Raw genomic sequence first — 14,514 nt, forward strand, 5'->3', positions numbered from 1 at the left:
TAATTTACATCTTTTTTAAAAGATCTTTTTTCCTTAAAAAAAGATATTTTTCATGTAATAAATAAATAAAAAAGTACTTTTATATTGTTATACCCAAACATAATTGATCGATAAAAAGACCTTTTTACATGAGATATCCAAACACAAAATTACTTTTACTTCTCTATAAGATCTTTTAAAAAAGAGAAAAACCCAAATCAGCCCCTGACAATTACCTCGAAAGACAACGAGGCCCCTGACAAAAAAAAAAACCTAATCCGGCCCCTGACAAAAAAAACCCAACCCGGCCCCTGACAATTACCTCGAAAGGACAACGAGGTCCCTGTGCCAAAAAAAATTAATGTTATTTTTTTTGGCACAGGGGCTAATCAGTCCCAAAAAAAAATTATCAGGGGCCGGATTGGGTGTTTTTTTTTCTTGGGGGCCTCGTTGTCCTTTCGAGATAATTGTCAGGGGCCGGATGGGGTATTCACTCTTTAAAAAAAGATAACTCGAAAAAAGATCTTTTCTTAAAAGCTCACCCAAACAAGCCCTAAATTGAGAGTTATTTTTTGTTGGGTTTAAATTAATTTATATAAATTTATACGCCAAAAAGACTTATACGAGCTTGTTTGGGTGAGCTTCTAAGAAAAGATTTTTTTTAGTTGTCTTTTTTTAAAAGATCTTATAGAAAAGTAAAAGTAATTTTATGTTTGGGTATCTTATGTAAAAAATAACAATATAAAAATACTTTTTTGTTTATTTATTATATGAAAAACATATTTTTTTTAAGGAAAAAAAATCTTTTAAAAAAAGATATAAATTACGGCTTCTAAAAAAAGATTTTTTTTTATTTTTTTAGTGCTTTTACTTTTACTACTAGAAATTTGTCAAACACGCTAAAAAATAAAAAAAGATTTTTTTTTATTAAAAAAATCTTTTTTTTTATCAAAATAATGGCGCCCAAACAAATACTATCTATAGCAAGCATCAATTTAAAAAAAGATAATTTGACTTTAGAAATAGAATTGTTTAAATCAAATTTAAATTGTATAAAGAAAAGATAAGATTAGAATCTTTTACACACTATATATTAACTTGTCCCGTAATCCACTAATCCGCATAAAACAGTCCAAAAGTTATAAGTTTATCCCAATTATTTTTCTTGCTGAACAAACCAGCCGAAAATAAATAGTGATAAAAATCGGAAAATAAATAAAATTAAAAAAATTCAGTTTTTGCTTCTGCTGTTTGTTCTTCTGCAACTCTCAACTCTCTTCTCTTTTCGCTGCACTTTTCTGATCTTCCGATTCCACCAAATTGCCAATGTCTCACCAGGGCGAATCATCCGACTCGTGAGTCAACTTGTTCTCTCAGATATCTTCGCCCCAAAAATACTTCTTTTTCTCTTATTAATGTTTTCGTTTCCAGGTTAAGTTTGCCCCAAAAAATTCAAATAAAAATCTTTTTTCTTTTTCTTTTCTTAGGAAATCGGGGAAGAAGGACTTCTCCACCGCGATTCTCGAACGCAAGAAGTCTCCGAACAGATTGGTCGTCGATGAAGCCGTCAACGACGATAATTCCGTCGTGGCTATGCACCCACGGACAATGGAAAAGCTCCAACTTTTTCGGGGCGACACTATTCTCATCAAGGTCACTTCTTTGAACCTTTTCGATGGTTTGCAATCTAGTTCCCAAACATGGGTTTCGTGTATTTTGTGAAGAAATTGTGTTGTCTGTTTTAAGGGTTTAGCTAAAACATACTAATGTTTTTGGGATCAAAAGGAGAAAGGAAAACTTGGCAGTGTCTTTGGACTTGGTTTATGACCTATTCTAATCCTCTCCGTGTGTTTGTCTTTAATCAATTTTCAAGTTCTCTGCTTGTGTATTATGCTGAAACTTATTATTTTGAATTGAATTGAAGTTTGAAACTTTTATTGTTTTTGGACTTGTTTGGTGAGCATTTTGGTGTTCTGTGCTGGGTTATTTGGTCATTGTGCTGTGTTATTATGTGATGTCTTCCAGGGGCTTGTGTGGTTTGTGATGTTTGATTTGTGGTGCAGGGAAAGAAAAGGAAGGACACTATTTGCATTGCACTTGCTGATGACAATTGCGAGGAGCCCAAAATCAGGATGAACAAGGTTGTGAGGTCCAATTTGAGGGTTCGTCTCGGTGATGTTGTGTCTGTGCATCAGTGCCCTGATGTTAAGTATGGGAAACGAGTCCACATTCTGCCTATCGATGATACTATCGAAGGTGTCACTGGAAATCTGTTTGATGCTTACTTGAAACGTGAGTTTCTAGCCTGCTTTGCTCTCATGTTGCAGAGAATAGCATAGTTTCAGTTATTATGACTTATGACTGCTTCAGTAGTAAATTCTGATTTGTTCTGGGACTTTCCTCCATATGATAGATTACCTTTTGAGTATGGTTTTATTTTTTTGAAGTGCTTTATTGCTGAACTTTAAAATTGGATCCTTGCTTCATGAGTTGATGATATTCATAACGATATTCTGAAGTTTTTCTTTTCTCTTCTGTCGTGATTATAGTGAGTTGACTTGTTATCTTTCTTTTTGTTGGAACTCCTTTTTCTGTAGCTGGCTGGACCTTATGCTGTCTATTTTATGAATGCATAATTCTATTGACTACCTTTTGTATATTGTGATATTTTACCACATTGATCTATTTGTAGAATCGTCTTTCCCCCTGATTCTACGCATTTCAAGCTGGAATTTTACATATCTGGGGAATTTTTTATTTTAGTTTTGTGTAAGTCTATGTGATGGAAATGTATACTAACATATTAATTATTTGTTTTATAACTTGAAGCTTATTTCTTGGAGGCTTATCGTCCTGTCAGAAAAGGAGATCTATTCCTTGTCCGAGGAGGGATGAGAAGTGTAGAGTTCAAGGTCATTGAAACTGATCCTGGGGAGTATTGTGTGGTTGCTCCAGACACTGAAATCTTCTGTGAAGGTGACCCCGTGAAACGGGAGGATGAAGAAAGGCTGGATGAAGTTGGATACGATGATGTGGGTGGTGTTAGGAAGCAAATGGCACAGATCCGTGAGCTTGTAGAGCTTCCACTGAGACATCCTCAGCTTTTTAAGTCGATTGGTGTGAAGCCACCCAAGGGAATTTTGCTCTATGGACCCCCTGGCTCTGGAAAGACACTAATTGCAAGAGCTGTTGCTAATGAAACTGGAGCTTTCTTCTTTTGTATTAATGGTCCAGAGATTATGTCCAAATTGGCCGGAGAGAGTGAAAGCAATCTCAGGAAAGCATTTGAAGAAGCAGAAAAGAATGCTCCGTCCATCATATTTATTGATGAGATTGATTCGATTGCACCCAAGCGAGAGAAGACAAATGGTGAAGTTGAAAGGAGGATTGTTTCACAACTTTTGACTCTTATGGACGGATTGAAGTCTCGAGCACATGTTATTGTTATTGGTGCAACAAATCGTCCAAATAGCATTGACCCAGCATTAAGAAGGTTTGGTAGATTTGATAGAGAAATTGACATTGGTGTTCCTGATGAAGTCGGTCGACTTGAAGTCCTTCGCATACATACCAAGAACATGAAGCTTTCTGATGAGGTAAATAGAGAGCATTTGTAACTTATATTGGTGTTTAAAGTTGTTTTCCATGTGGTTACATTTTTGTATGGATCCAAATTTTGCAATCTGTGAAGTGTTTGTATATTCACTTCTATCTTTTTTCCAGTTTATTCATTGACATCCTTAAATATTTTGTGGTTCAACTATTCTGATTCTTTTACTGTAGGTTGATCTGGAGAGAATTTCAAAAGATACTCATGGGTATGTTGGTGCCGACCTTGCTGCTCTTTGCACTGAAGCTGCTCTGCAGTGCATTAGGGAAAAAATGGATGTCATCGACTTGGAAGATGAGACTATTGATGCTGAAGTGTTGAATTCTATGGCAGTTACAAATGAGCATTTCCAGACTGCCCTAGGAACAAGCAATCCATCTGCCTTACGTGAAACTGTTAGTTGTTTTTTTTTGGTTCATTTTAGAATATTATCAAGTTTTAGGCTTTCTGTATGTCCCTCTGTTTTTTCCAAACTAATTCCCTCTGTCCACAGGTTGTTGAGGTGCCTAATGTCAGTTGGGATGATATTGGAGGCCTTGAGAACGTCAAGCGTGAGCTGCAAGAGGTCATACTTATTATTTTTTATTTTTAGTATACGTAATTTTGCGTTGTTCCATAATTCTATATCCTCTTAATCTGAAATCATCTTGCCTTTGTGGATGCAGACTGTTCAATATCCGGTAGAGCACCCAGAAAAGTTCGAGAAATTTGGTATGTCACCATCTAAAGGAGTCCTCTTCTATGGTCCTCCAGGGTGTGGAAAAACTTTGTTGGCCAAGGCAATTGCTAATGAATGTCAAGCTAACTTTATAAGTGTGAAAGGCCCGGAATTGCTTACTATGTGGTTTGGTGAAAGCGAAGCCAATGTTCGAGAAATTTTTGACAAGGCTAGACAATCAGCTCCGTGTGTTCTCTTCTTTGATGAGCTCGACTCCATCGCCACTCAGGTTTGCTTTTTTGGCTCGCTCCTAGTTTGATATATTAGTTTGCCTTTTGATATTGAATTTAGTTCTAATTGTACTCTATCGTTTAAGCTTAATGCCTTACCGTTGCTCACGCAAGTTTGGGAGAAAATGCAATGACCCCATGGTGTCACTAAGAATTGGATGTGATAGTAACTTCATGATTTTCGCAAATGCTTATCACTTTGTCATTGTTGCAGAGAGGAAGTAGTGTCGGGGATGCTGGTGGTGCTGCCGATAGAGTTTTGAATCAACTTCTGACAGAAATGGATGGAATGTCTGCCAAGAAGACTGTGTTCATAATTGGGGCTACTAACAGGCCAGACATCATTGATCCAGCACTTCTTCGGCCAGGCCGTCTTGATCAATTGATCTACATCCCTCTCCCCGACGAGGAGTCTCGTTATCAGATCTTCAAGGCGTGCATGAGGAAGTCACCTGTCTCGAAAGATGTCGATTTGAGTGCACTAGCCAAGTATACTCAAGGCTTCAGTGGTGCTGATATAACAGAGATATGCCAGCGAGCATGCAAATATGCCATAAGAGAAAACATAGAAAAGGTACGTTTATGAGTCTGGATTTTTGGAGTGTAAGGGAGAAAAGAGAAGGGATTGATGTAAAGCTTTACTCTTTAGTTCTTTGCCCTTCGAAACCATAACTCAAACAGCAACATGGAAACCTGACCTTATATATTTTTATGGTTTCATTCAGGACTTGGAGCGAGAGAGGAAGAGGAGAGATAACCCAGAGGCCATGGATGAGGATGTGGACGATGAAGTTGCGGAGATCAAAGCAGGCCATTTCGAAGAGTCGATGAAGTATGCACGTAGGAGTGTGAGCGACGCTGATATCCGCAAATACCAGTCATTCGCTCAGACCTTGCAGCAATCCCGGGGGTTTGGAACCGAGTTTAGGTTTCCAGAGACTGGAAGTAGGACCACTGGATCTGCAGACCCGTTTGCAACTTCTGCTGGTGGTGCTGATGAAGATGATCTATATAGTTAGATTCTCTAATAATAGAATGATGTATTTGAGTCTCACATGTTTAGGTCAAAAGATGCGTTTGTAAACTGCTGAAACCTGTTGCATATTTAGCATTTCACATACTTATAGATTAACCCTGCATTGTTACCAGTTTTAATAGAATTCAGATACAGGTCCTTTTGTTATGTTAGAAAAATTCTGATCATGTTAAAAGATAATCATGCCTTCGATTGCTACTTTACCATGAAATTCAGTCTTTATACATGGCTACTTAATTAAACAACGCTATGAGGGATTACAAAATCTTATTGGTTAGAGATTATATTTTATTATCACCAACTTAAAACTACCAATTATGATTCAGAAACTACTCTGCATAAAGAACTAACATATTTTCAATTCTTCTGAAGTTATGTTTTTTATACTTCCATGAGACAGGTTATTTTAACATTAAATCTTTGAACACCGGTTTGATATTCATTTTATAATCTCTGGATTTTGGTGTGCTCCTACTTTTGGGTGCCATTCATTTTATATAATTCATCATTATAAACAATGTAGCCTCAACCTACTTGAATGGATATAAAAATTTTGGTGATTGATAATTTTATTTAAATACTAAAACTCATGTTAGTATGAATTTTAGTTACATGAAATTCTTATTCACAAGCTAGGACAATATGCATGCCATACACATAGTAATGGCTTAAAAAAAATATTTATCATACTCTTTCTTCACAATATTGGACCAACATATCTTAGCATTCTATACACACAACAGGAAAAAAGGAAACTTAAGATCATCTTGCCTATCCACATCACTCAAAATTGAAATATATAATAAAGAAAAGAAAGAAGAAAAAGGCACCATCCATGAGCCAAGCAAAGCAAAAAGACACAACTATTTTCTCATGTTCCAACTTCAGAAAAACCATATATAAGAAAAGCAGTGATTGAAGTCTCTTCCATTGAACAAGATCATATCTTCAAGCTTAAGGATTCTTTGAGTGCATTATTCCAGAGCAGCTTAGTGTATCATAGTTCACAAATCTGCTTGGAGCAGAGTTATGGCGAAACCCTTTCGGCAAGCAATTACTCACTTGTCTCCCATTGAAGACATTCTTGTTATTTCGCTTATCCGGCATCACAAGAGTACTCTCTGCTTCTTCTTCAGGCAAGAACATCGGCCTAGTAACCGTGCTTGGCGCGCTGCGGGGAATGATCACCCTTGAGGCATTAGCCATACTCATGCATAGAAAATTTAGTGCAAGGAAGAAGATATAAAGGGCCACAAGAAAAGAAACATGTGTAGTAGAAGTAGTAGTAGGCATTTTCAAGTGTTGTGTTTGTGTTGTTTGAAGAAAGAGGAGGATTGTGAGAGGCTTATAAGGTGGATTTTTGAAGCAAAAGGGTCTTAAATGGGCTCGTGAATAGGGTGATGGATGCAGATATATATGCAGATACAGCTAAGTTTTATAGTACAAAGATACATAACTTTGTGTGTTGTGGTGGAGGTGAGTTGGTGAGAGAGAGGTGGTGAATGAGTTTTTTCTCTTTTGATCTGTGCAATAAGGAAGGATGCTCGTGAGTTACTTCATCTTATTTCCACAACTCAAGTCAATTTTTTTTGTTCCTGTTCTTGCCCCTAAATCCAAGTTGTATCTTCCTTTTTTTGTTGTTTACAAAACAACATTGTAATTTCATATACGAGAAAAATATGAATGATTATATCTCTAACCGTTTTCACAGTGGTTATAATAGTGTTAGACAACTTTTATTACAATTAATAGTTGAAGAGATAAACCACTTGACTTCATAATGAAAAATAGTTGAGATTGTGTCAGGTAACTGGGGAACTCATTAAGCCTTCCTATAATGCTGACTTATGTGTGTTTAGTTTCTGGTTTTGTCATTTATTAGAATTGAATCCAATTAACAAACTTGTGTAATAGTGAATAACAACACCATAGTCTTTACCTCTCATTTAAATGTTTGGTGGCCTAATAGGAAAACAAGTCTCATCAATCTTCTTCCGGAGTGGTAGTTTTAACTTCTTAAGCTTTAAATTATCTAATATTTTGAAAAAAAGATATGACATTAATGTATCCATAATATTCAGAAGTGGTTGAATATGATGTAACTTACCCTAATAATTAACAATCTTCCACCTAAAAAGTTGCAATTATTAATACTAAAGTCATGATATACATAAGAGGATATTGAATTAGACTATTCAACTGCAAGCCAGTGTGTATTTATAGATTGTGTTGTGTGGTTTCAAGTTTGTGAAATGTGAAACTCTGAGCATAATTAGTTAAGTTGGGTCTGAAATTGAATAGCCTGCACTCTAACAATAGTGACATTAATAACTACCCCAAACTAAAATGGAATAGGAATTTAGAATCTACCAGAAGAATTTACTGAGAGTGAAAGGTCATAAAGGTGTGTAAAACATTACCATTTATTATTCACAATGTTAATTGGTAATTTTTTACAATGAGATGAGTTTGATTGGAATTGATTGAGAAAAATTAACAGGGAGCGTTAGTGAGTATGAAACTAAAAGGGATCACAAGAGTTGGCAAAGATTAAAGACTTGATTTGCTTTGGTCACGTGATCCATGTCACCCCTTGGACTTAAACTTTGTTCTAAGTTCCACCAGCTAAGAAAATATTTGTCGGTTCATTTCAATCTCTTTTGCTTTGTTAAGGTTTAATAGAAATGTCTTATTTCAAGTCTAAAACTTTATAAGTACCAACTAGTGAATTGTATAATAAAAAAATATTTTATAGATAAATAAATTAATAGTATTAACTAGAATATTTTTTTATTTTATAAGAATTTTAAGAGAAAAATTGTTGTTTTATTCCTTTTCACTTTTCTCTTTCTTCTTAGACTTGGAGGAAAGGAGGCAAAGGGATAAGGGAGCAGAACAGAGAGAGAGAGAGAGAAACAGAGAGTAATAGTTGGTGGAGAGAACAGAACACAACACAAGAGAAGAAGACAGTTATCTTCAATGGATCTTGTCATGCACCACCCTCCTTCACTTCCCTCCTCCTCCAACAGTTAAGATATTATTTTCTTCCTCTTCTTCTTCATTGTTTTTTTTAAAATTATTATTATTATATGTAAAATTAGTATGTTATGTGTTAAACTCAATGGAGAATTCTGAAAACTAAGTCACGGGGAATTCATGTCCTTTCATGATGCTGCCGTTGCTTTTGCATAGTTCAATTGAATGCTGTCACATACTATGAATTCCTCAAGGTTCATGGATATACCTATGTCTTGAATTTTATAGAATTATAGTCCTCAATTTGTTGTTTCCTTGATTGAATAGATGGAAAGTCACAACAATTTCAAGGAAGGAGATTATCCACCGTGTCCTTTGCATTGCCTGAGACAGCAGCTTCAGTGGCGGTTACTGCAACCCTTGTTGCTGCAGCTGCCACTCTTCTTGTAAACAGAACCAAATCTTCTGATTCTTCAACACAGGTAAGTAACCAAATCTTTCCAAACATAATTATGCTTATCTTAATTAGTAGAGATAACTATATTCTTATTAGTATGTTAGTTGTTAATAGTATGCATTGTGTACTACACTATGAAAAATATTATTTCACCAAATATTTTATTTGATTAGCTGATTTGGTAGCTGATTTTTTTTTTTTTTGTATAATATAGCATGGTTGCTGCATTATATTGCTACCTTTTTCATATGACTAGTGTTAATTTGTATAAATCAAAATCAAATGTCTTTATTAAAGGTTGAAATTAAAGTGAAAGTCTGTGAAGATTGTGGAGGTTCTGGTATATGTTCAGAGTGCAATGGAGAAGGATTCGTGCTCAAGAAACGATCGGACGAAAGCGCAGAGAGGGCAAGATCACAAGCTAAGAACATGGCTACTCGATTCACAGCAGGGTACTAATGTACTATTGTTTTTCCTCCTCTAACCTCCCTTGTTTAATTTCTCTAATTAATAGCTTAGTTATTGAACTATATATGTTATAGGCTTCCAAAGAAGTGGAGCTATTGTACAAAGTGCTCTTCTAGCAGATCCTGTTCAACCTGTGATGGAACTGGCAAATTAAGCTACTAAACTTCAAGATTTAGATTCAGATACCATAATCTGGTAACTGATTAGTTAATTTCTAATTAGCATTTTACTTGATGTATTGTTCTACATGAAGCAATTGCTTGTGTAAATATGTTGTATTTGTTAAATTATTAAGCTAGTGTTGAACTTGGTGCATGACGCATTTATTTATATTTATATATAGTTTGTATTTGTCAGTTTGTGTTTGTCTTCATCATACTTGGTACCTTTTTGTTTCTGCTTCTCAACATTTTTCTCAAAACATAAACGCTTACGTTTGTTTTTTTGCAGTCCCAAAATCTTGGAATTGAATGAATTATAGAATGTGGCTTGAAGCAAACGACACGTATAGTGGTTAACCATTCTTTTTCTTAAGCTTGATTGCGTGAAGATGAGTCACTCTTGTAAGCATTATTTGAACATAGTTGTTAGTTTTTATTGTATTATAAGCTCCAATAATTGAAGTGAGGAATCATCAACATAATAAACTGGTAACAATGTTAGTCTTAAGATCTGTGTTGACGTATTGTTGATGGTAATGTCACCTTATATAAGTTGTTCCCACTTGCTCTCACATTATTCAACGCCAGAATATTCAATCTCAACGATACTAAAATTAATGAGCATGAGAAATAATAGCTTATTTAAATATATTAAATTATTTTTCTTCATAAAAATAACTTAGTAAGAGCAGTCATTTTTTTTCTTAATGTACACCAAAATTCAAAATTACATGGTCGATATATTATTCATTATTTTTTATATATCAATTTTAGGTAAAAATTTTAACTTCATATAAAATTGATAGTTGATAGTTTTTAGATAATAATTTAGTCAAATTTATCAAATTATTTAACAGCTTTCATCTATTAATTTCATATCAAGTTAAATGCATCAGCTGTGTTTTCAACTTATTTTTAATACATATTATATCAAATATGCTTGCACCACAAATTGAAGCACCTAATCTAAAAAACAGATTCCCTTACACCCAAACTTTATGTGCAAGAATCACATAAGAGGTGGAAAATTATCAAATAAAAAAGAACCTGAGATTCTTCAACTTGAATTGGTTGATTATTATTATTATTATTAGACATTATTATTATCATGGGTAGGGGTTGTGTTGGGTGGAGTTGGTGCAGATGCAACACGCTTTCCTCTCTCAGATCTGCTATTCTCAGCAAACTTAAGACTTCCTTGGTGCAAACCCTTCTGCTTCTCTTCTTCATTCCATTCAGAAGTGTAATAGTATTCTTCAGTGCATTTCTGTGCATCTTTTGAAGCAGGGAAAAACATGCTACCCCATTGAGGAAAATGAACCAGTGTCACCGGCAAAGTGCATGCCACAATCATGCCACCCATCAACGACAGCCCCGCCGACGTCGAGAACCGGTTCGTTGAGAAGAAAACCAGCTGAGTCAACCCTGAACCGAAGTTGCCACCTGCACCGGTGAGCCCTGAGATGATTCCAAGGGATCTTCTTGAGATGAAGGGGACGATGCCGAAGGTTGCGCCGCATGCGGCTTGTGCTCCCACGGAGAAGAGAATCATCGCCACGATGGCTATTGGCAGAGAGTTGGCCCGCCCCAGCCATATGCAGAACACACCGCCAAGGCTTTGGAGGATCCATAGGGCCCAAAGCCTGCCCCTCATTCCGAACAACCGGGCTGCAACATCAGATGTGTATCCACCAAATGGCCGTGCTATGATGTTTGCCATTCCAAATGTTGCTGCTATCATTCCAGCTGTGTGTAGCTTCAGATTAAACCTGCACTACAATTTCATTCATTATTAGTTTCGTGTATGAGTTTATTTTTGATGCGCTGATATTTTTAGATAATTATTCACGCTGTTATCACGTGAAGTTAATATCTGTTTGATAAAAATTTAGTCAAATTACTTAACGGCTCTCAGTATCAACTTTATGTGAAGTAAACTGCACCTGAATTTCCACCAATATACGTGTAAAACTGCTCTACAAACCTGTCATAGAAATATTCGGCAATTACGTTGTCAGTGGTAAGTTCAACTCCCATGGAGTAACCATACAAAAGGGCAAAGACCCATGTCCTGTAATTTGTGATGGCATACCACAACACCTTTGAGAATTTGTCTTTGGAAACATCCCCCTTCTTTTGCAAGCTACCAAGGTTACCATCAGGCAAATCTTGTCCTAGGGTTAACACCATGATCCCCATTATAACATGCAAGAAACCGGGTACAAAGAAAGCAATCCTCCATGCAGTGAATGGAGTTGACCCAGCTTTCCTAATCACCTCATAAACCAACGGCATTATCAACTGGGTGGCTCCGCCACCCATGTTCCCCCACCCCGCCGCAGTTCCATTCACAAACCCTATGATCTTACTATTAAACATTGTACTCATCCAATACTGGCACGACACGAATGTTGCAAGCGAAAACCCTATCATGAACCGCACCGCTATGTATCCTGCAGCGTCGTTAACAAACGACATGCAGAATACAGTCGGCGCGGTTAACATGATAAGGAATGCGCAGCCGTATCGCGGCCCTAAGAGGTCGCAAACTGCACCCATTGTGAGCCTGGAGAATATGCTTCCGGAGACGGAGGCAACACCGGCGTTGCCAATGTCTACCTTGGTTAGGTTTAGGTTGTCCCGGATTATGGGGATGAGAGGGGCGGCGGCGAAGGTAGAGACGAAGCAAGTAAAGAATGATATCCATGACAAGTGGAAGGTTCTCATGTGAGGATTGGCTAAGGAGAAGATCTTGAAGACTTTGGCCTTGTGCTCTGAATCCACGGGCAAGGCGAAGTTGGCCGTGGTGTCGGTGGGAACCATTGGGGATGAGACGGAGGATATGAAGGTTTGTTCTCTTCCGGTGACTCCATGCATGGAGCTTCCCGGAGATCCTTCAATTTCAGGCATTATGTAAATGAATGTATATGATGAGAGTGAGAATGGATGGATGAAGTAGTGTGAAGGAATGGGGAGGGTATTTATATTGTAGAAAGCGTTGACAATGGAGGGTTGGAGAAAGTAGTATAATATAATTACGTCATCACATTTCGCCGCAGAGAGTCCCATTGTATATCCCAAAGGTTCATATACATACATGACGTAATATTAGCTACCTATACATGGAGATTCTCTGGTACACGGACATATACTTAACTACTTGAGAGAAGGTAGAAATTCAGGTTCATTCAACATTTAGGTAAAGTTGATATTTAAAAATTATCAAATAAAAATTTAGTCAAATCAATTAAATTATTTAACGACAAAAAATGTTAGGATCAATAAGTTTTATAATTTGTAATTATTAATTAGTTATTATTAATATTTTTAATGATGTAAAATTATTTATTTATTTTACTGATTAAGTACCGATCAAATTTTAATAAAAATACTGACTCCTTACACTTTTTTTATATTAATTCTCAATTATCAATTTCACATCAAATTTATTACTCCTAAATTTTCATTTTAATCACCTTAAACACATGATTCTTTTTCTTTTAACAAGTAGTACCCAACTTCGCATGCAAGTGGCAGTATTCAGAAAAACAAAGAAGTAATATATATAGAAGAGTGCTAGAGGTAAGGAACTTTTGTGTTTTGTAACCATCAATTGACCATCAATAGTATTTTTAATGGTATAAGATTAAATCGAATGGTGGGAGATCACTCACTTTTCATTTGATAGTTAAGTGCTGGCCACAAAATACAAAAGTTGCCGGCCCCTAGACTTTCTCATATATATATATATATATATGATGTAACTAGCGTTAGTATTTGCCATTTTTTAGTTAATATTATTTTATTCTGGAATCAAAATGCTAAATTATATAAACTCTTAATTTTATATCTTAAATTATAAATTCTAAATTTTAAAAATAATTATATATATTTTTTGAATTATTATTGAACTAGTGACTTATACAATATTTTTATTAGAGTCCAATATTGATCTCATCACTTTGCTTTGTTTTGCCAATTACTGCCAAATTATCGTATCCCAAGTCAAATGCCTTGGCTGCCAAGAGGCAACATCTAATATCAAGTTGCCAACAATAATATAAGTGAATCAAATATATATAAACTCGGCTTTAAATAATTTGAACAAGTGATAAAGTCAAATGTTGTCACACTTGGATAAACAGCACTATATGAATAAAGTACACTTGCAATGTTATCTTCAAACTCATAACTTGTAATATTTCAATATGTTTAAACATAATTAATTATATTTATCTATTTAGTAGTTAAAGTTATATATATTTAAGAAAATCTATTAAGATGATAAATTATTTCGCTTATTTATGCCGTACGAGTACTACTTAGCTTATATCCTTATCCAAAGGAAAAAAAAAAGCAAACTATCTGAAACAAATCAATAATCAAATTAAAACTAATAATGATGAACCTCATGTTAGAGATATAAGTATATAATTATTGATATGCTTTTTTTATTAATTTAAATCTTTTTTAAAAAAAAATTATGATATAATATCAGAAAATTTTTTTATTAGTTTAAATTTTAAAAAAAATAATTTTAGTTTCTATTTTTGAAAGAAATAATTTCATATATAACAACTAATGGATCATGGACTTTTGTGCGTAGTTTAAAGTGAAAAATTAGTATTAATCAAAGTAATATCAACATCTGATGACAACCTAAACTATACCCTTTCATGAGCTCCTAGAGTTGCTGAATTATTGTTAAACGTAATCTTCCGTACCACTTGTCATAGTTAATAAAACTAATGAGCTTTGCTGTAATAGTACAACTACATAATATTGATATTTATACTCACAAAATATACAAATAATTTATTTTTTGTATACCCTCAGCAGTATACCAATAAAAAGATTGGATGAATTTGATTGAATATTA

At 35.1% G+C, this 14,514-nt stretch overlaps 3 protein-coding genes across 10 annotated transcripts in view; 2 read left to right on the forward strand and 1 right to left on the reverse strand.

Annotated features, from left to right (window-relative positions):
• Positions 1,130-5,784, forward strand: LOC107629251 (cell division cycle protein 48 homolog). Its single transcript, XM_016331997.2, has 9 exons — positions 1,130-1,334; positions 1,467-1,632; positions 2,043-2,271; positions 2,809-3,575; positions 3,763-3,984; positions 4,083-4,154; positions 4,255-4,536; positions 4,752-5,111; positions 5,263-5,784. Exons 1-9 carry the CDS (start codon positions 1,306-1,308, stop codon positions 5,554-5,556), a joined length of 2,421 nt encoding a protein of 806 aa, XP_016187483.1. The 5' UTR covers positions 1,130-1,305; the 3' UTR covers positions 5,557-5,784.
• LOC107629248 overlaps positions 8,411-14,514 on the forward strand; it is a 15,151-nt gene continuing 9,047 nt past the window's right edge. Inside the window, exons 1-5 of one of the 7 annotated variants that reach the window (XR_002358670.1) lie at positions 8,411-8,601; positions 8,877-9,031; positions 9,304-9,458; positions 9,549-9,669; positions 9,925-10,074. Coding sequence is in view for 4 of the 7 variants with exons in the window: in XM_016331996.2 (XP_016187482.1) it covers positions 8,553-8,601; positions 8,877-9,031; positions 9,304-9,458; positions 9,549-9,636 (447 nt within the window). In the remaining 3 variants the exon portion in view is untranslated. Of the gene's footprint in view, positions 8,602-8,876; positions 9,032-9,303; positions 9,467-9,548; positions 9,834-9,924; positions 10,198-14,514 lie in introns of those variants that run through there. The other 6 variants (XR_002358671.1, XR_002358672.1, XM_016331996.2 and 3 more) reach the window with 6 other exon arrangements.
• Positions 10,512-12,594, reverse strand: LOC107629247 (high affinity nitrate transporter 2.4). Of its 2 annotated transcripts, XR_002358669.1 has the most exons (3): positions 11,620-12,545; positions 10,668-11,404; positions 10,516-10,635 (listed from the first exon to the last, which is right to left on the reverse strand). XR_002358669.1 is itself a non-coding variant. In XM_016331995.2 (2 exons), the coding sequence occupies exons 1-2, from the start codon at positions 12,543-12,545 to the stop codon at positions 10,726-10,728; spliced, it is 1,605 nt and encodes a 534-aa protein (XP_016187481.1). In that variant the 5' UTR covers positions 12,546-12,594; the 3' UTR covers positions 10,512-10,725. The 2 variants fall into 2 exon arrangements, 1 of the variants encoding a protein (XP_016187481.1); XM_016331995.2 differs by having other exon boundaries at positions 10,512-11,404; positions 11,620-12,594.

This window comes from Arachis ipaensis, chromosome B03 (assembly GCF_000816755.2).
Source record: "Arachis ipaensis cultivar K30076 chromosome B03, Araip1.1, whole genome shotgun sequence".
Classification (NCBI taxonomy): domain Eukaryota; kingdom Viridiplantae; phylum Streptophyta; class Magnoliopsida; order Fabales; family Fabaceae; genus Arachis; species Arachis ipaensis.